General features: G+C 52.5%; 1 protein-coding gene across 1 annotated transcript; it reads right to left on the minus strand.

The window, feature by feature from the left end:
* Window positions 1-2,777: 2,777 nt before the first annotated feature.
* Window positions 2,778-15,617, minus strand: Pvalb (parvalbumin). Its single transcript, XM_052161513.1, has 4 exons — window positions 15,519-15,617; window positions 13,974-14,106; window positions 12,646-12,755; window positions 2,778-2,987 (listed from the first exon to the last, which is right to left on the minus strand). The coding sequence occupies exons 1-4, from the start codon at window positions 15,577-15,579 to the stop codon at window positions 2,959-2,961; spliced, it is 333 nt and encodes a 110-aa protein (XP_052017473.1). The 5' UTR covers window positions 15,580-15,617; the 3' UTR covers window positions 2,778-2,958.
* Window positions 15,618-20,602: the final 4,985 nt, after the last annotated feature.

The raw sequence follows: 20,602 nt of genomic DNA on the forward strand, positions 1-20,602 counted from the left end.
AAAAGCTACTTGGCTTGGCAGCTTCTCCCAGTTGAGTACCCTCCTTCCAACTCCCAACTCAGTCTTGATGGGAGAAGGTGAAGGGGTCCAGGAAGCTCCCATGAGCTTAGGAAAGGGACATTGGACCCTGTTCATCTGGGCTGGGGGGACTACAGAGAGGGCGCAAAGGTTGATGATACAGGCATCTTGGCCGGGTCACCGGAGGGACTTCAGAGCCCAGTGACCAGGTCTGCTGAGGAGGGTGCTAAGGAGGGAGAGTCCCTCTCCAGTCCCCCTTCCTTGGTGAGTTACTAGATCTCTGTAGATGAGGCCCCATGGGAAGGAGAGACAGAAAGAGGCTTAAAGCCAGTCCCCTGCTCTTCTCTGTCCATCTTTACTTTTAAAACACGTGTGCATGTGATGCGGGATACTCACACCAGGCAAGCCCTCCGCCTCTTCTGTGCTGACTGAGTCAGAGCTGCGTGAGCTCCTGTAGTGCCTCTGTATCCCAGTGGATGGCCCCAGCACTTTTGCAGGATTAGCCCTGGCCTCTAGTGGGGAACCCACAAGAACTCCCTGCCTGCAAGGATCTCACAGCCTCTGAGAGAAACGGATGGGATGCCATTTCCTATGTCAGCTTTGCCAGCAGGAGGGGCCTGGGTTCTGATTCCTGCTGGAGCCAAAGCCAAGGTGGTTGTTTTTGAGCCAGGACAGAGTTCAGGGTCAGGACAGGGGAGGGTCCAAGTAGGATGCCACCTAGACTAACTGGAGCCAGGTGGAGCCCCTGCTGAGGAGGCAGGAAAGGGAAGACAGGGCTACCCTGAAGTCAGACGTTATGCCCAGAGCGTTTCTTTCAAAAGACTGAGCAATCCCTCAGTTTCTAGCTGAACACTGTGACCTGACCTGTATCGTATAAAGCACCCTCTACTCGAAGTGTGCGGCTGTAGCAGAGAGAAAAGGGCAGGAGACACGCTAGGCTATTGTGGTGGTTCAGGGACTGGCAGAGTCCTATCACTGACTCTCAGAGCCAGGCACGAGCTAGCCCAGTTCCACATGGCAAAGGTACCAGCGTATAAATGTGTCAACCCAAAGGTACAGCTGTGGTCGGAGGAATAGAGCAGAGAGACAAAGTCTGTATTGGAGGTTCCCTGTGTTCCTTGTGGTTCCACACAGGGGTGTGCCCACCCCCATCTTCCTCCCCACTTTTATCTCAGGGTCTAAGTGGAGAACTCTGAGGACCTCATGGAAACCTGGGTCAGCCCTGGCCCTAACCCCTGCTGCCCCAGCTATCTCCACATGTGCCTGTGTGCTCACAAACACTGGTGTACACACGCGCTGGTGCACACTCTGATAGCCAGCACTCCCACACACCCTGCCTCTGGCCATTGAGACAAACCTGGGCACATCTGCACAGGGTTGCTCTGGGTCTCCCTTAAGGTCTTGTCCTGTTTACTCTACCTGGGTGGTACTCCACAGCCTACCCACCCATTCGGAGCATGGCACGATGGGGGCGGAGCTTCAGTCCCTCCTCCCACGTACAGCACTGAAGGGAACTTCTCTCAGGGTCATCTCTGATCCTTTAGGACTGCCTGGTCTCTGGGTCTGCCTGCTCACCAGTTTTCCAAAGATGGTCTTTCCGCTTTTCCCACAGGATTGAGCTGAGTGGCTGTCCCTCATTTCTGAGGATGCATGACCCAAAGTGGCCTGCTGAGGGCCCTTCTGGCCATCGGACATATTTGTGGAGGGGCACAGGAATCTGGGAGTGATTCGGCGCTTGGGATGCTGGTTCTGTTGCTTCTGTCTGTGTGACCCTAGAGAAACACTTCACTTCCCCTAGTCTTATGCTCTTGGGCTGCCCAGGGGTGTTGCGACAGTGCATTCCTTGCAGGGCTGCTGCAAATGGCTTCCTGTTGGGGGGAGTTATGGGGAAGGAGGAGCTGGCATCAGCTGGTCTTGCTGTATACATGCTTTCAACTTCCTGGGAGTCCTGTTAGCGCTGGGAGGAAAGCCTGTTTTAGCCGGAAGGGAGGCAGTACTTAGAGACAAGCAAGGAAAGGCTCACTTTTGTGAGTATTTGTGACAGTTTATCTTGCCAACTTGACGGGAATTTTGAATCATCTAGGGCATAAAGCTATGGGCACGGCAGTGTGGGAGTTTGTAGATTAGCCTGAGGCAGGAAGACCCACTTTAAATGTGGCCAGGGCCACCCAAAGGTCTGGAGTCCCAGGAGGAAGAAAAAGAAGCAAGCTAGCAGAGCACGGCCGTTGGCCCTCGGCTGGTTCCTTCCTGACCTGTGGATACAGTGTGATACAATGTGTCCTGCCCCTGCATAGCCTGCCTCCTGGGGCTTCCCTACTGGTGATAGGCCGCACCCTCTGAGAGAGCCGAAAGAAACCGCTCTTTTCCTTGAGTTTCTCTTATCAGGTATTTTATCACAGCAAAGTCAAAAGCAATTGATAGAGTGTCCTTCTTTCCATCTAGCTATTCCTGAAGGGCCTATTCAGGTACAATAATCAATCACCTGTGGACTCAGACCCTTCCCTTCCTCTTTAAAATGCAGTTTCTGTTTCTTTAAGATGGATGATCCCTCACCCTCATCTCCTTGTGGGAAAGGTGCAAAGACTGAATGAGGTGGTCCACGTGAGTACTCAGTACCCAGCAGGCAGGAGATATCAGGGCGTTGTCCTTTGATCTATCTCACTTTTTCTACCACCCCCACTTCCCTCGGGGGGAAAAAAAACCTTGTCAAACCAACACCCTAACCAGGCCTGGGTCCTCCCTACAGGTGTTGTCCAATGGGTACAGCCTTTATTGTTTCTCCAGCATTTTCCAGAAGAGTGGTGTCATCTGAGGGCCATAGAGGATGGGGGAGTAAAAAATAGCATAAACAAACTGAACAGAAACTCAGGAGGGCCTCCAGAAGGGCTGAGATGGGGCGTTGGGGGTGGAGAGGTGGGGGACCCAAGCAGTCAGTGCCATTTAACTTTCAGCCACCAGAGTGGAGAATTCTGCAAAAGAAAAACAACATGCTGTTATCACCAACAATTGTCCCCACGTCTGCTGTGCAGCAGCAATTGTCCGCTGTGCAGCAGCTATCCTAAACCCTTCGAGTACAGTATCTCCTGGGGCTTCAGCTGCCACAGTGTTGTTTATCACCAGGCCTAGTCTATGGATGAGGGAACAGGGTGCTGAGCCTGGCAGTTTCTTTGAACAGCTGCTCTTTGACCCGAGAGGTCAGGGTAGATGTAGAATTTGCCATTCGTTGTTTCTGAGAACCCCCTGAGGTTCTGACACCCCCAGTTCCCATCACCTCTACAAATGCACCATTGTGGCATGAGACTAGTTAGTGAGAGGTTTAGGCCCTTCCTGGAGAAGATCCTGGGATGCTTCCGTCCCTTCCGCATCCATGGAGGGTGGCAGAGCCAATTCCATGAGTGGAACCAGAGGAGGATGCAAGACCGGTGCGAAGCAGCTTTGAAAGGCCACCAGAGGTTCCTGGGAGCCGCCCCTCCCCCCAGAAGTCAACTCCGTCTGCCCAGTGTGTGTACAGGACATTGGTGTATGTGTCACCCTGGACTGAGCTTACATAAATGTTAACCCCAGGGAGGCTGGGAGAAGGGCAAAGGGACTCTTCCTGATACTGTCACATTGTGCAAATATAAATAACGCTTTAAAAATTCAAATTGACCACAGCAAGATCAGTCATACCATGCAGCTGTCCCAGTCCTGGCTCTGTGAGGGGACAAAGCCTGGGACCTGGGAAACAGACGCTACACCTCCTGTCCTTAAGGCAGTGTCCCTGGATGTGGGAGTCTGTGCTGGGACTCAGGGTAGGAGATATTGAGGGTCCAGGCAGGCGAAGAAGCTTCTGAAATCTCAAAAGGCCCTGGGACTTAATGGTTAGAAGCATTGACAGGGACACAAACATTCAAAGACTCTCCCCCAGGGCACGGGTCAGCGGACCTGCCTTCTCAGCCTTCTCAGCCAGGAGCCCAGAACTTGCAGGACTGGAGGGAGGGGTGGTTCTCACGATCTGTCTTTATCCTGTTGTTAGAATTCTCATTAACACTGTCTGTTGTCTACGGTGACAATCTGCGAGGCATTCACCAAATGTCTGCGTGGGAAGAATCCTGGAAGTATCACCTCGTGGAATTCTTACAACTACCACAGATAGTCAAACTCTTGCCTGCATTTTACTGATGGGGAAACTGAGGCCCTAGAGTTTGGCTTTAACATGGTCACATTCGCTCTCAGAGTCTTTCTTTCCTGGGAAGATTTGTGACCTCCCTTAACCTAGGTATAGAGTGACAGACATCCTGGTTCAAATATCACCACTGCGGGTTCTATCGCATTAGCCCATTTTTATGACTTCATTAGCCTCAGCACAGCACACTACGACATGATCTTATTTATCTTCTTATTTTTGTTGGTCCCCACCCCCATACTGTCTCCCTGGTTCATCCCTTTCCCAGTGGCCTAACACCCTTCAGGTGACAATAATTGAATGAATGGAAAGGGAGCAGGGTGAAGGGTAGTATGCAGGTGATTCCCATTTTATGGATAGGAAAACAGAGGCTGAAGCAGTCAAAGTCAGATAAAAAGTAAGCAACAGGGCTGTAATTTGTTCCCTGGCCTCATAAAGTTCCTGTGTGAGCCCTACTGACCAGGCTAGCAGCCCAGATCCTGTGAAGAAACAAAATTCCCCAGTGTTGCTCACAGGATATCAGAGGGGAGCGAGGCTTTTCAGTCACTCTAGGGATTATGGGCTCCTGCCTGCTCCTCAGCAAGATTCCTCTCATCTCCTGCCCTTGACCTGGGATCAGAAGAGAGCTACATAGGATTGGGTGAGGTCTAGACAAGATGGGGTATGGCCAGTGTTGGAGGACCAGGGGTGTGGAATTTGGGCTTTTGGGAGCCTGATAGTATGTTTTGGATTTGTGAGGTTTCCAAAAGCCCAATCCATCAGACCCCGGGATCTTCTGTGAGTTAGCTAGGCTGTCCTTAAGGCCACTGAGCCTGGCTTTTAGCAGGGAACACAGGATTCTAATTTTATCCTCCCCTAGAACCCTGGTCAGGGCGCTATAGACAAACTGAAAGCAAGGTCAGGCAGCGTGCTTAGGGACTGCCAATCAACTAATAGCTTTCTGGGCAAAGGTCTCCTCTAAAACGTACCCTCTCACCCCAAAGAAAAGCAAATGACAAACACAGAGACCTTGGGAGTCTAAGTCAATAGATTTGTCAGTTGGGTCCCAGAATCAAACTGGGTTTGGAGGTGGAGGTGGGATCTGTGCTCTGCTGTCCTCTTGGTTCCCTGGAGCAGATGTCTCATCTCTCCCATCCCAGCTGGAAGGTGTCCTTCCTGGTCTAACTTGGCATTTGGAGCAACTGGGGTGGGTGGGGGGACAGGGCCCAACAGCTCCTCTCCTTGTGAGTTTGGCTAGATGCTCCTGCCTCCGCTTCCTTTTCTTCAAAGTGGAGCCCAGGAGACTAGCTGTTTTGGGGGGCTGTCCATCCCAGCTAGCACCACGACTCCGCTTCACAGGCCTGGTGCAGAGAAAGCTCTCAGCTCCCGGAAGCTTCTGTCATCAAGTCACTTCAAACGCACAGATGCCCAACTGCCCCCTGGCACAGCAAAGGGGGTCTGTCATCTTCATCTGCCACTGTCACTGCCGCTAGTGTGGGTTATCATCTGTCCCTATCGAGGCACCTGCCCAAGACCCCACAGCCGCCCTGGCCTGTGGCTTGTTCCATTCTTACTGGCTAGGTAGCCACGGGCCACCGTGCTGCCTCTCTTTGTGAAGTGGGAATCATGCCAGCTCACGTAGCTTTCCTGAAGAGCAGCTGAGAAAGCACACAACAGTGCTTCACACATAGGAGGGAGTGGCTGTTGGTAGCATTTGGTAGCTCCATCTCCCTTGGACCTCCACACACAACTGGCAGAGAAGCCGTGACGTAACAACCTCCTACAGCGATCTCCCAAAGCAAGGTCAAGCAGGATGCAGTCAGACCATCTAGGAAACCCAAAAACACCCAACAGCCGAGCTGGTATAAGCTCCTGACACAATCCGAGTTAGAACCCCCACCTCAGTCTCCTCATCTGTGAAATGGGGACAGCTACAAGGTCATGAGAAAGACTTCCGGGGGATGCAGATGAGAGGCACCTGGCACGCAGAATGAGTACAGCCAAGTCAATTACGGATGAGGGCTGAAGGACATGGTTCCTTTAGGAAAATCTAGAACGTTCTTTCTCCTGCAAGACATGTAGGAACAGCACAACCCCCAGCCACCCCTCTGAGGACACTTTCTGATGTCTTCCTTATCCAATCAGAAAGAGAGGGAGACACAAGGGAGCAGGGCAGGAGGGAGGCAGCGGAGGCCAGGCCATTCTGCTGTTTCCCTTAGGAAACTGAAATTAGCCTAATTAGGGCTGCCCAAGTCCTGGGTGCTGTGGGGATGGGACAAATTTAGAAGTTCTTGACAGGTGAGGCCAGGGAAGGCTGATAGCCCCGAGTGAAATTGAGACTCAGGGAGTCGGTGTCTGGAAGGCCTGCCTTCCCTCCGTTCTGATGACCATAGCAAGGGCTGGCTCCTGGTTTATCACCTCACCTCGCCTCAAAATAGCTCCAGGGCTCAGTTTCTTATAGATGGGTGCCGCAAACAGGATCACTTTCTCCTGCTGCAGAATGAGGAGGCAGGGTCACTTGGGGTCAAGCCAGGCAGTCACAGGGAGGTGGCATCAACAGTCCTGGGAACTCGCTCTCTGCCAGATGGTTCCAGCTACCTTATCCCATTTCATCCTCACAAGGCTCTGGTCCTCTTGTGATATAAATGGGGAAACTGAGGCTGGGTCTCAGCTGTGAGGAGGCTTGGCTGGAGGCTGGCTGTGTTTCTGATCAAAGACAGATTGGCGCAGCCCTGCATCTGACTCCAGCTGCAGCCTTAGCATTGGAAGGAGAGGGCTAGGTGGAGAGAGGACGTCTTGTTCCGCCCTGACCGCTGCTCCATTTTTCGAGAGGCCGGTTACATAAGAAGCGCCGTGTCCTCTCCCTGCTCCATCTTATCTAGCGCAGCATAAGGCCAGAGCTAGCGGAAGTCCGCCCGGGAATAGAGGAACAGATTGCTAAGTACGGAAACATTTATAACTCCAAACGCTCAGCTTCAGGGAGGAAGCATATGGAAAGGAGACCCAGGTCGCATCCCACCAAGGGCAGGCCCTGGCTTTCACCATTAGCTGGGCCTCAGTTTACACACCTCTCAGCGAGGACTGCGGCCCTTGTCTCCTGGTCTCTGGGGGCTGCTGTGAGGGTGCAGTGAGTGAGATGGAATCAGACACTATCCACCTAAGGGCTGTGGGTTGGCCCTCATGGGCACACTCATATCAAGTCCCACAGAGCAGACGGGTGGGGATCAGAGTGAGGCAGGGGTCCCCTGTCCTTCCTGCCCCATCTCCCCATCTCCCAGTTCCATTTCTGTGTGGATTAGGATTGAATTCCTTTTAAATGGAGCAGCAGGGTGGCTTGTAAGGCCTTAGCAACAGAGTCGAGAGGTTATGTGTTTACACTAACTTCATAAATGCGGCGGAACGGATGCCCAGAAGGTGGAAAGGCCAGGCTGTTTTCAGGGTTGGTATCTATGTATAGGAAGGTTCTGATTCTCACCGCTTGTCATACTTAACCAGCACTCCCCCCACCCTCAAGTAGGCTGCTAAGGACTTTGCCAGAAGAAAGCGGAAAGGCTCCATCCCTACAACGACAATAACTATGTTTTCAACCAAGGAGCAAAACCCAGAGCACAGGTGCAGGAGCTGCAGCTGGCACAAGGCACAGAGAGAGCAGAACCATCTGGGTCACATGCGGAAGGATGCCCAACTGTGAGGCGTGTGGTGTGCAGATCCAGCTAAGACTCGGTGGGCAAAGAAGCAAGCGCCCATGCTTCCCAAGGCTCAGTTTCCCTATCTGCTCAGAGAACAAAGCTATGCAGAAGGCGACACTCTGTGAGGGCCTGAGCTCGATCAGTCGGGGAGTCATGGCTGTATCGCCCTGACACACAGGAAGCAATCTGGATGCTAACCTCATCCCTGTCCGCTGTGTGTTCCTTGCGTATTGAGTGTAGAACGCCCAGGCTCAAAACACAGTCTGTAGAGAAGTAGATAACACAGGGTCCTGGCAGGACCGCCAGGCTCAGCCCTCCTGAGGGCTCCTGGTGCCACATAACCATCTATGTTTTGTGGCTTCGCTTGTAAAGCGGATAGCAACAGCCCTTGTTTCCTAGAATTACTGAGAAGCCCCAGTTCTGTGTTGTTCCTTGGTCCACCAGCACTGCCATGTAACTTGTTAAAATTGCGGGTATTTGGACCCCACTCGGGAAGCAAACATTTCTGAGTGGGAACCACAGGGGCCAGTCCAGTCTGAGATTCATGGCTAAGAAGAGGAGATCATGTCACTGCTGTCTGTGTCTAGCTGGTCACAGCTGCCTCTCTCCCTTTGTTCTCTCTCTCTTTCTCTCTCTCTCTCTCTCTCTCTCTCTCTCTCTCTCTCTCTCTCTCTCTCTCTCTCTCTCCCCTTTTCTGCTTCTCCTCCTTCTCCCTGCTGGGTCCCAGCCTTTTAGGGTGGCCATTAGCGATTGATCACATCTATAAATGACTTTAAACTTCCTGGAAGTAGCTGCCCCAGATACCCAAGTCTGAAGGCGCTTTGCTATAACAGTGTCTTCCTTCTCCCTTCCTGCAATTAGGCTCTTAAAGAACCACGTAGATATCCTTCTCTTTGGAGAGACAGGGAGAACTGGGGAGAGCAGCCATTGCTGGCTCTGCCCTCCCAGAGCACCTATGGTTACAAGCCCCTAGGAACACACACACACACCACCACCACCACCACCACCACCACCCCGTGCGTGCAGAGCACCTCTTTAAATGCTGGAATTAGGCAGCCTTGCAGGATACATATGCATCTGTTTTGTCTCTCCTCCACTAACCAATTGATTGGATGACTAATTCATTCATTCATTCACTAGTTTATCCCCGCACTCGTTCCTTTCTCCCTTCTCCTATTCATTCACTAAACAAATTTCTCTTTTCTCCCACTGTGCACCAGGCCCTCTTCTTGGTGCTAAGAACAGAAGGGAAAGGAAGGGAACAGAAGGGAAAAAGAAGATGCTTTAGGGACACACAAGCGTGGTGGAGAGAAGCGAGCCACAAGATAAGTATCTAATGCCTTCTTCTGCTAGGCGTTTACTAAACTCCAGCCACATCCCGGGTATGGGACAGACGTAGGAGCCATTGCTGCAAGCAAGCAGACCTCAACACTCGTCCTGACCGTCTCCCTCTTCCTTGCCTCTGAGCTCCACTCTCCCTGCCTCTAAAGTGGGAGCCCTATTGGCGGTGCCCCCTCACAGGCAGCGAAGACTGAAGAGGACCGCGTCGGGTGCACTGGAAAAGCTACGTGTGACTCCTACCTTGGCTTAGCATCATAGCTGATTCAAGGCCTTTCATGCAGTAGAAGAACCTCAGGGACAGGATGGTGATCTAGCCTTGGTTCCAAAGACCAGGGCGGGCACTGTGAGTTGCCTGGGTCCAGCAGAAGTTGAAGCATCCTCAGGCTGGAGGTGGGGCTCGAGAGACTCTGGCCACAGAACATTCTGGGCCCCAGAGAAGGACTCTATCTCCTCCATGGCGCTCTTGTTTGGCATCAGTCCGTCTCAAGCCAGGTCACAGAAGCGGGCACATGCATCTTCACTAGGGAAGCACAGCTAGGGTCCTCATGCCACAGTGCCACCCTCGTCCCCTCTCTCGCCCCTGCTGTCCTGCTCCTCCAGGACCCTGAGGTGCAGGCTGCACAGATTGGTCCAGGCCTCCTCTGATTGATTCATTCATTCACTAGTTTATCCCTGCACTCATCCCTTCAGACTCATTCATTCAACCCCAGATTGAAGCCTGGATCTTGAACATAGTGTGACCTTGACTTCCCTGAGCGGCCCTTTCTGAATGGATGTCCCCTGTCACTCCAGGAGAAAAGGGGACAACACCACCCAGCCCAGCTCCAGCCTGGGATACACTACATGCCTAAGGAGTAGCTCTTGATTGCTCCTGACAAACCAGTCTGGAAACCTTCCCTAACCATCTTTGCCTCAGTGGGTTCACTGGTGCCAGGGCCATGCCTAGACCTGCCCTGCCTGCTGGATCCTGACCTATAGCATTCTAGCCTCTGCCCTCCCTCTCTCAGCTGCCTGAACCTCTACTCTGCCTGGCATGGACCAATGTCCGTAATATCAAATCTGGAAATCTGAAACCCTTTCAGGGCCCTGGCCACTCTATGTGAATACTCCAAATTCAGACATATCTGGAATCCAATACACCTTTGGTCCTGAGCTTTTTAGTGATGACAAGCTCAGACTGGATGACCGTGTGTGTGTGTGTGTGTGTGTGTGTGTGTGTGTGTGTACACAAGGCCATACTCAGAATGCAGCTAACATGAACAGTACAGGTACTTACTAAATAAGTGCTGGGCACTGCCTTCAATGTACCCATGTTTTCATGGGTGTTTTATCCATGAAGCTGCAGCTCGGGGTTATAGACCTGATGTTCAAGGATTCCTTATCAGGACACGGTACTATACCTTTGACCTAATTATTTTTTAAATTTTATGTTTATGGATATTTTGCCTGTAGGTACAGCCTGTGCAATGGATCTCCTAGACCTGGACTTACAGACAGATGTGAGCTGCCATGTGGGTGCTAGGAATTGAACCCTGGTCCTCTGGAGGAGCAGCCAGTGCTCTTAGCCACTGAGCCGTCTCTCTCCAGTTCCTGTCCTAATTATCTGTATTTCACCTGACACTAGGTATTACAGTGCTTCTTGGTAACGGCCTGTGAGTCCTTTCAAAGAGTTTAGTTGGCTCTGTAAGAGCCAATATGGCAGAGCGCCGGGGAGGCAGGCAGGAGCCAGGTTGAGAACTGCCTGGCCTGGTTTTTTTTTCACTTAGGTTGCCCGGGAGCAGCCAGCTTGAAGACCCTGCCTCCGACTCTGAGCTGCATCTCAGAAATGGGAGCAGGGGCAAACTGAGTTGCAGGGGAAGCCAGGCTTGGTGTGGAACTGAAGAGAACGGAGGTCTGAATGCAGCTGCAGGCAGAGTCCCTGAGAGCTGTCAAGCCGCTAAGAGTCTCTGCTGCGATTTCTGCTCCGGTCTCTCAAAAGGCCCCTCCTTCCTGCCACCCAAAAGAAGAACAGCCACGTCCTGTGGCCAAGGCACCCCCTGCATCTGAACTTCATTCTTGCTTTCATTAAAAATCCCTTAATCAGTTCCTGAGCGCCTTCTGAATTAGCAATCTGTGTCCACACCACTTATGGGTCCCAACATGAACTCCTGCAACAATCCATGTGCCACGCAAGAGAACCCGGGTATGGGCAGAGATGTGCCCAAGGTCACTTGTGGTGAGGAGCAGAAGTGGAGTGTGGGAATCGGGACTTTCCCCCCTCAGGCAACAGGTGTTTACTAAGTACTTGTTTTAATTTGCCAATAGACCCTGGGGGGAGGGGGGTTGAAGTGCAAATGTTATCTAGACCCCTCCCCCACTCCCCTTTTTTTTTTTGAGTTAAGAGGCACACAGAAGGCACTTGCTGTATACTCTGCCTGGTCCTGTCCTAAGCACTTATGTATTAGCACATGGATTCCTTGTTTGAGGAGAACCATCATTCCCCCAGAGATGAAAGTGCTGAGGCCTGCCAAAGTTCTATGACTAGAAAGACCCTAGAAAGGCCGGAGCCTGAGCCCCAGAGGCACCTAAATACAGTTTCCTTTTATGTTGGCAGAAAGGGCCACCATACGAGCACGTTTAGACCAGACCTGAAAGCCCTGTCACACCCCCTGTCCTAGCTCTCTGAACCAGGCTAAGGCCATGATCATCCTTATGGCCCTCTGCAAAGTGTCACGAAGCTAAGAAAGCTGGCAGTTCTGGGATGTGCCCCCACAGATGCCAGATAAGGATGACCAGATAAGGATGTGGGGTAGTGGGCCAGCAGGCCTGTGCCTGGGCTCAGAGCAAAGCTACAGAAGCCCTCAGTGCACATCCTAACTCCAGCAGGGAGCCGGGCACTGGTTAGCTGTTCTTTCCTGCCTCTCCTACGATGATGGAAGGAATCTGAAGGAAGCCAAAGACCCTATCTGAGGTTACAGGACACCAGGGTGAGACGCCAACAGGGAGGGCAGTAGATAAGGAATTTCCATCCTTGAAATCTGATACTACAAGGGCCTGGGGGTCCTGAAGGATCAGTGGGCCTATCTCCTTTGGTTACTGACATGAGCCTCAGGTTCAGAGAAGGACAGACACTGTCCAAGGTCACACAGCCAATGTAGGCAGAACCGGGATCAGAAACTAAGAAGAAGAAGAAAAAAAGAAAAGCAGGGAAAATCTCCAATTCTACCTCCCACATTCCCTTACCCAGCAGGAAAGGGGGGGGGAGCATTCCTCATTGGCTGTTCACATTATTTTGGGAAACATATATAGCTGGGTTTCTTTGCCTGGCAGACTTGGACTTGGGAGAATTTTCTGACCTGTGGGTTGTCTTTTTTTCCCCCTTACCATCTCCTGTTCCTTTCAACAGACCAAAGCTTCAACAGCCACATACCCCAGAGTCCCAGCATTCCCAGAGTTATGGTCACGGCTACCCACCTTCAACCCCGATCTTGCCGTCCCCATCCTTGTCTCCAGCGGCCAGCAGTGTCTTTGTTTCTTTAGCAGACAAGTCTCTGGCATCCGAGGAGAAGCCCTTCAGAATGGACCTGAGGGAGAAAAGGGAGGAAGGAAGTCAGGTCAAGACAGCTGGCAGAGCCTGGCTGGATGGTGGGCTGGCGTCCTCGCAGGGCTAGGGAAGCCGGGTGGTGGTGGTCGACCTGTGTGCAGGTGGGCAGGCCTGGTGGCATGTTCTGGCTTGCCTTGGTGGGTGTGAGATGGGTGGTGGCCCTCTATGCAGGGTTGACCCCAGTTTAGGGGACTCTTGCCTTTGTTTATCCAATAAATACATAAAAAAGACTGGGGTCACCATAGTGATCATAATGAGCTTTCTGTGTAAATGAAGAAAGCAAGTTCACACAGACAGACCTCGTGTGTGATGGAATGATGGACACCCAGAGAGAGGAGGCAGAGGGGAGCGGTGATGAAGGAGGAGTTAGGAGGCTCTCTAGAGATGGTGAGACATGGAGGATGAGGAGCACTTAGCAGGCACGTGTACATGTGTGAACCTGTGTGTACATGCTTGTACATGGACTTGTCAGGCATAATTAAGTAGGTGGAAAAAGGTTCTAGAAGAAGGTGCCCTTGGGGTAAATTTTGGAGGAGAGATAAGATAGGTTGAGGGAGTTCCTACTTAAAATGCATCTCTGAACACCTTCTGCCTCCTGTTTCTAACAAAATTCAAAGCAGTTTTGGCTGGAAAGTCACAGAAGGCACAGCTGGGTCATCAGATACAGGCCAGGTGGCTGAGGCGGGCTAGGGCAGAAGGCTCTCTGCTGATGCAAGTTTACGGTCTCCTCGGAGCTGTGCACCAAGGACCCTAACGATCGAGAGCTGTCTCTGCCTCCCTGGCTTGCCCACAAGTTGCTTAGCTGTAGTTCTGGTCCAGAGGCGTGGGGTCTGCAGAGCAGACCAGTGAAGGTGCCTTTCAGATACACAGAAATCAATGACACTCTGAGGAGAATACCTCCTGCCTTTGCTTGCGGTGGGAGGCAGCCAGAATAAGTGCTCCTTCACTGGTATTAAATTATTAAGTAACCCCATTCCATTAGCGATATTAAGTGGCTATAATTTAACCTAGTTAGCTGCACTCTGGGCTGAGGGTTTGACCCTCCCGGAAGCAGGAAGTATCTTGCCCCTGTGCCTAGGACATTGTCCTGCAGAGACAAAGCAAAGCTTGCTTGCTGGGAGGGGTGGATGGGAACTTGGGGCGCTATCACCAGGTTCTTCCCTTCCCCCACCCCCCTCCGGCCCCATCTTCAGTTTACCCCAGCTCATCCTCCTCAATGAAGCCACTTTTGTCTTTGTCCAGAATATGAAACACCTTCTTCACATCATCCGGGCTCTTTTTCTTCAGGCCCACCATCTGGAAGAACTTTTTGTGGTCGAAGGAGTCTGCAGCTGTTGGGGGGAGGGGGAGGAGGTGGTTAAAGAAGAACAGGGAAGGGGCATTGGGAAGGTCAGGGAAAGGGGTGTGGTAGTGTTTATTAAGAGCACCCACAGAGTTGTGGGGAACAGGAGGGCAGAGGGAGCCCAGCTCGGAAAGGATGCTCTGCCCAAGGTCGAACCCTCTTGGCTCCCCATACACACCCTGCCGAGCCACATAGAGATTCCCGAGCACTGTATTTCTATGAAGCCTTTTGGGTGAGGGCTGGGTGAGCGCATGGGCATGCGATGGATGCTAGCGAGAATGGTTGGGAAAAAATAAAAAACAGCTTTCTCTCAACTGGCTACATATAGTTGTTCGAAAACCAACTCTGAGAGGACACATTTCTGTCAAGGTCACATCATGGGAGGGGGAGGGGAGGACCCAGAAGTCCTGCACAGATTCTGAGACCTACCCCAGCGGCTGGGGGTGGGATGAACAACTTTCAAAAACTCAGGTGAGTTTCATCCTCAAGGTGACAAGGTGGCTCAAGGCCCTGTGACTGGGTTAGCATAGTGCTCCAGGAGGGAAGGGGGCTTCCTGGAGCTTCCTGTGTGTGCCTGGAGGAAACGGGAGCTATATAAAAAAGCAGATGGGCGGCATCCCTCTAGGTCCAGAAACTCCTAAGAGCTATGGTCTCTCCTCAGCCCAGAGTTGGAGGGAAAAAAGTTGTTTTGTCCTCTTACACACCAAGGTGGGGCACTGAGACCCGAGGCCACCTCAGATCTCATTCTTCCTGTGCTGGGCTGGGTGACCTTGTACAGCTTTCATCCTATCCCAGCCTCAGTTTCCCTACCTAGGTGACAGAGGAAGAGCATCTAAGCTAGAGGAAAGAGACCACACAGCTGAGCGGGTACCTCTCTCTTGGACTGCCTAAAAAGATGAGATACTGGGGGTCCAGATGGGGAGCTGCACCGGGCTGGGCAGGGCTGTGTGCCTGATGCAGAAAGGGCACTGTGTCCTCATGTCTGTCCTGGGGGGGATCTCCACCAATGGGCTACCTTCCAGGAAAGGTCTTGTTGGGGATGGGGGCCGAGGAAAGGGGTCTCTTGAAGAGAAAGCCCAGGCGTGCAGACCCTTCTACACTTCTCAGAGGGGATGCTTCTTCTCACCCTGGTCTTTGCGCTTGGTCCTGGACCCCCATAGAGGCCACTCTTTCGCACCCTCAACTTTGTATGGCTCAATGAGGGAGCACAGTTCGTGCGGCTCTCGGAAAGCAAAGCAAAGGACCAAAGAGCCAAGCCCCTAGGATGGGGACCGATGCCTATGCCGATGCGCGAGGGAAGAAACAGGGAAGGCTTCATGCGGGGGTGGGTGGGGGGGTGCCCCAGGCGAGGGAAGAGGGCAAGGGGACGGACAGGGCCGGGCAGGGGAGTGCACTGCTCACCAGCAAAGGCTCCTATCGCCTTCTTGATGTCCTCAGCGCTGAGCAAGTCTGTCATCGACATCCTGCAACTGTTTGAGCGGGCAGAGCAAGTGCGAAAAGATTAAAAAGTGTTCTTCTCATCCTTTCTGCTCATATGACCAGCGCTGCAGTGTCGCGCGCCAGGCGCACGCCCGCTCGGCCTGGCTCCGCGCCAGGGGGCGCCCGGCTCCGCGCACAGCTCAGCAGCTCAGTCCCGCCGCACCAGCCAAGCCGAGCGGGCCACATGCCCATGGGGTCCTGGCATTCGGGAGGCTCGACCAGGACCCCGCCGCCAGGGGCCATCTAAGGGGCCACCAGCAGAGACTAGAAAGTTGTGCTGCTGTCAAGGGCATACGGGAGGCAGCGAGGCTCCGATCTGGGCAACTTGGATAATGTCCTCTCGGATAATGATGTCCTCTCTCGCTGGGGAAAGATGATGCTGACCAGCCTCCACCCCAGCGGGGGCCCCTTGGCTTTGCACCCATTGTCTCTGCACGCGTCCAGTAGCCTCCTGCCCTCTGTCCTGGATGCAAATTTATGCCGCGAAATATCTGAATGTTAAGAACTTGAAACCTGAGCCACAGGACCCACGGAGGAGGTAGCCAGGACTGTCAGACCTCCGTGCAGAGGCGCTCTGTCTGGGCTCCATCCCTCACCTGACCACATTCTGAAACTTGATTTGGTTTCTGCGAGGAAAGCGTCGGTTTATCTGTCAGAAGACCCTTTTCTCACACTTCCTGGACTCCAGAGCCACCTCCGCGGGGTTGTGTTCCAGCTCACTCTTGTGAGGGAGGCGAAGGTGAGGGAGGCCTCATGGAATAGCTATCCACCTTTCAAGTTAGCCATATTTGGAGGATAAGGGGACAGTACCATCAGACCATACTTTGGAGACTACCAGGTTTGGTTTCATCCAGGACACTTTCCATCTCATGCGACCAGAGTACAATGCTGCCATCTTCCCCCAGGTCTCCCAAAGATCCAGACTGTGGTTAGCAGCCTTCGAAGTGTATGAGCACTAGACACACACACAGAGTTCTGGATGTGAGGAGTCCCACTGAATCCCCCCCATGACCTTGAGCTGTAACCTTTATCTCTGGGCTGGGGCCTGCATGTGTTGTGTTAGAGATGGGTAGATCTCTTTGTGGCACTTGAGGCAGGTGGGCAGCGTCTGAGATGATGATATTGGGGACCAAGGGACAGCTTCCCAGCTGCCCAGTAGCTCAAGTTGCCTGACAACTTGCTGTCAACACTGTCTCCCAGGGCTGAGCCTTGGAAGGCTGCCCTTCCTGGAAACCTTAGGAGTGCCTGGCTCCAGCTGCCCCCTCCTGGTGAGTCAGCGTCTTTGGGGCAGAGCCTGCCAGCTGGCTTCCAACGCTCTACAGCCCCTGACTTCATAGCTCTGGGCATGAGGCCCACTCCAGACCCCCCAGCTGTCCTGCACCCCTCAGCTGCCTTAGTCCCTATGGCTCCTGCCCCAGTTGACTCAGTGGCCTCAGCCTCTACCCCTGGTCCCCAGCTGGACGGCCAGCTCCAATGTGCTGACAGTTCAATGTCCAGGTTCTTCTTACCCTGTGGCTTAGTAACAGCATCTGTTTCTCCAACTGGAGACCCTTGTGCTATAGTGAGCCTGGAGTCTCTAAATGCCTAAAGACACGTATGGAGGCAGAGGCAGAGCAGGGCCAGCTTATTGGTGTGACTTGGTGTGCTGTAAACCTCTGAGATATCCTTCCCGGTGCCCCAGCCTCAGTCCTACAGTGTGTCTGAGCCGCACACCGGCTCTTATGGTACAGGTTCTCGCCCGTTCCACCTTGCTCCTCCTCCTCCCTGTTACGGAATTCCCAGCAGCTGAACCTCCCTCGCTGGGCCTGAGACATCCTCAGGGAACCATGCATGTTGTCGGCTTAGCCAATCAACTCCCCACCCAAGTCCTTGCCTCCCAGCCCCTGCCCTCTGCTCCCCTGATGGAGCCAGTAGACCTATGTAGATGTATGGCTCTACCTCTTAGGTCTATCAGATGGACAACTGAGGTCCAGGCTTGGGACAAGGATTTACTCAACACACCCAAGATGCTGGGAGAGAACCCAGGAGTCCCATACTCCACAACCTCCATTTTGATTCTCAAGACATGGCAGTGTGGCTGCCCCTTCTAATTGGCCTGATTCCACCTTCTCCATCCTCCATCCTCCAACCTCCATCCTCCATCCTCCAACCTCTGAGGCTACCGCTTACCTTGGATGAGTTGAGGCCGGAACCTATACAGAAAAGCCGGGCTGGTGGGAGATCCTGTTGGGAAATGAGACTCGTGGTGGGACAGCCACTTAAATAGTCTACAGCCCTGGCTATTTTGGGAGGTGGCGCTCCCCCAGCCCCTGGCCCCCTCCCCTTCCGGTGTCAGGTACTCCCCAGCCACGGTGCTGGGTGTCTGTATCACATTCACCCCCATCCAGGCCTATTGAGCCAGGCCTATTAATAACCCTTGGCCTCTACCTCCCTACAGCACCCAGCACTAAGGTCCAAGCAGGGCACACCTCTTTCATGAAGCCTTCCATGATCACCTTGGGTGGCAGCCACACTTTGTTCGAAGCTTACAAGGAAAGGAATCGGGAAAGGAAGGAACAGGGGTTGCTTGGGGTGAAGGGACTAGGCCAGGTTCTTTATACATACTGTGTCCTTACTACACCCTGAGGCATCGTGGGGTCCGGCCACCTCCCGTGGCAGTGATGTGAGTGTTATGGGTCTGTCACACTCAGCTCTGGCTTGCAGCCAGGACCAGGCAGGCACTTCCATGTAGTAAGCCAGTGTCTGGCGGAAGGAGAGGCACTGCCCATCTTTGGACAAGCCTCATCTTCAGTGCCTCAGTTTCCCATCTATGTAGCCCTGCTATAAGGAGTAAGCCTGAGCTTGAGGGGTGACAATGTATGCCCAGTGTCACTGGAAAGGGCACTTTGGAGGGAGAAAGGCGCATCACTTTTCTGGTTCCCAAGGGTCTCTGATATCTCGGGTTGCAGACACCATCGAGGTCTGAGTTTGGAGATGTGTGAATGAATGCATGTGTTTCATAAGAATGTACAGTGTCTGAGATAACACCATGGAAGTCTCCTCTCCTCTGTCTACCCTGAGTCAAACTTCAGGTGCTGACGTGGTCAGCTATGGGGTCCCATTCTTGGCAATAGCTTCCGAGTTCCAGAGTCTCGTGGAAGATCAGAGGTAAGGAAGTCGTACTCTGCCCTCCCCACCACTGACTGAAAAGACTGAACAGTGGTCACCTTGCTGGGGCCTGCATGTGTTGTAAAAAGAAACATATCCAGCACACCAGATAGACACATCCTTCTGTGTTTGCATTTGCCTGTGACCGATACCCAAGAAGACCATCTGTAAGAGGAGGACATATTTTGGCTCCCAGTTTCAGAGGCGTTAGCTCCATTTAGCTGCTCTGTAGTTCCAGGCCTGTAGTAGGCAGAACTTCGTGGAGTAGCATGGCTCACCCCATGGAGGCCAAGAAGCATTGAGAATTAGAAGGAAGAGGCCATGTTAGATGCTCTTCAAAGCTCACCTCTAGCCTGCCGCTTCCTTCCACAGGTCTGCCACCTCCCAACAGTCCATTCATACTCTGGATCCTTGGATGGAAATGGGTCTAGGCCAGAACCTCCTGGGTTAATCTCTGGAAGTGTGCTTCTTTTAAAAAATCCTAGGGGGCTCTAGGTCAGGTTGATGATCAAGATCAACCTCTCACAAAATGACTAGTTTTGCTATGACTGTCTATGAAGGTTCTGAGTTTAGAGGCAGCAGCTTCAGGCTTTATGGAGATGACACCAGGATTTGATTTCAGCTTAACATCATGAGGATCCACAACCCACTATGGCCAAGTTTGGAGTGACAGACCCAAATCCAAACAAGAGGACATGGCAGCCAGGACTTTGTGTTGACTTAGGGACACCTTGGAAGCGCTCAGGACTCCTGGAGGGAGGTCAGGGCCTGGGCTCAGGGTTTTGATCTCACCATGGCTGACTGGAAGTTGGAGTTACAGGGAAGATTGAGCCCAGGAGGGCTGGACTCCAGCCCAGGTTTGTGGAGCACTCTTTGAAGAAGATCTTAAGGAGGGTTGGTAAATGATTGCCTGGCCTGCAGTACACTGTACTGGGCTGGGGGATAGTGCTCACCCTCGTGTCTTCCTAAGAGGTAGAAATGCCTTTCCCATGTAGCTGACAAAGGAATAAGGCTCAGAGTAGCTGACTAATTTGCTTCAAGCCACAAAAGCAGAAGTATGCTTCAAATCCAGGTTCCTGTGGTTTCAAAGTTTCTTTCTTTCTTGAATTTCTTTCTTGAATGAAAGCAAAAGACAGACCAGGGGCAGGCTTCACCATGAGGGACACCCTAGCAACTGGCATGCCCTTCTGTTCTGTAAAATAAACAATGCTGGGTGAACCACATTGTCAGGGTACATTTATTGAGCACCTACTGTATGTCTCATGATCTAGGCATATCTATACTGCACCCTTACACAGAACTCCAAAATTTGAAGAGATAGAATCTCAGAGATGTTCAGAACCTTGTCCACAGTCACACAGCTAGAAAATAAGTGGTGTGTCCTAAAGCCTGAAGAGATGACACTAGAATCTTCTCCAGCCCTTCTGTTTCGAGTCTGTGTTAATCCTGGCAGCCTTGAGTAATTAGCCTAGTCAGTCTTCACAAGAATGTAAATCAGAAGTTTAAATTTATCAGTGAAGACTTTTGACTCTCAGTGACAGGATGGTGCAGTTCAGTCTGCCTAAAGATGAGGAGAGATTTACCGGATCTATAAAAGTTCAGGTATGGCTTGATCCAGGACCCACAAGGATGTTCTTCCTCTGTATTCCCCAGCCACACCTGGTGTCACACTGGCTGCCTTCTCAGACTGGCATCCCTGGAGGGTTACAAAAGGGCAGTCCCCTGCTGCACTAGAAACTCTCCTGTCCAAGTCCTGTTGGAAAGAGGGAGTTGGTGCTGTGCTGGGTAGGGCTGGTCTGATGGGGGAGGCTGGGGTTAGGTTTCACTGGCTGAGAGGAGCTGGGCTCAGTTCTCCATCA

The sequence above is a fragment of the Apodemus sylvaticus genome, chromosome 17, assembly GCF_947179515.1.
Source record: "Apodemus sylvaticus chromosome 17, mApoSyl1.1, whole genome shotgun sequence".
Taxonomy (NCBI): Eukaryota; Metazoa; Chordata; class Mammalia; order Rodentia; family Muridae; genus Apodemus; species Apodemus sylvaticus.

Excerpts from the sequence above, each read along its gene's own strand:
- Pvalb (XM_052161513.1), bottom strand. The coding sequence starts at position 15,579 with ATGTCGATGACAGACTTGCTCAGCGCTGAGGACATCAAGAAGGCGATA. Across the intron at positions 14,107-15,518 it reads GGCGATAGGAGCCTTTGCTG|CTGCAGACTCCTTCGACCAC; the intron begins GTGAGCAGTGCA and ends TCCCCCCAACAG. Across the intron at positions 2,988-12,645 it reads CGGCAAGATCGGGGTTGAAG|AATTCTCCACTCTGGTGGCT; the intron begins GTGGGTAGCCGT and ends TTTCTTTTGCAG.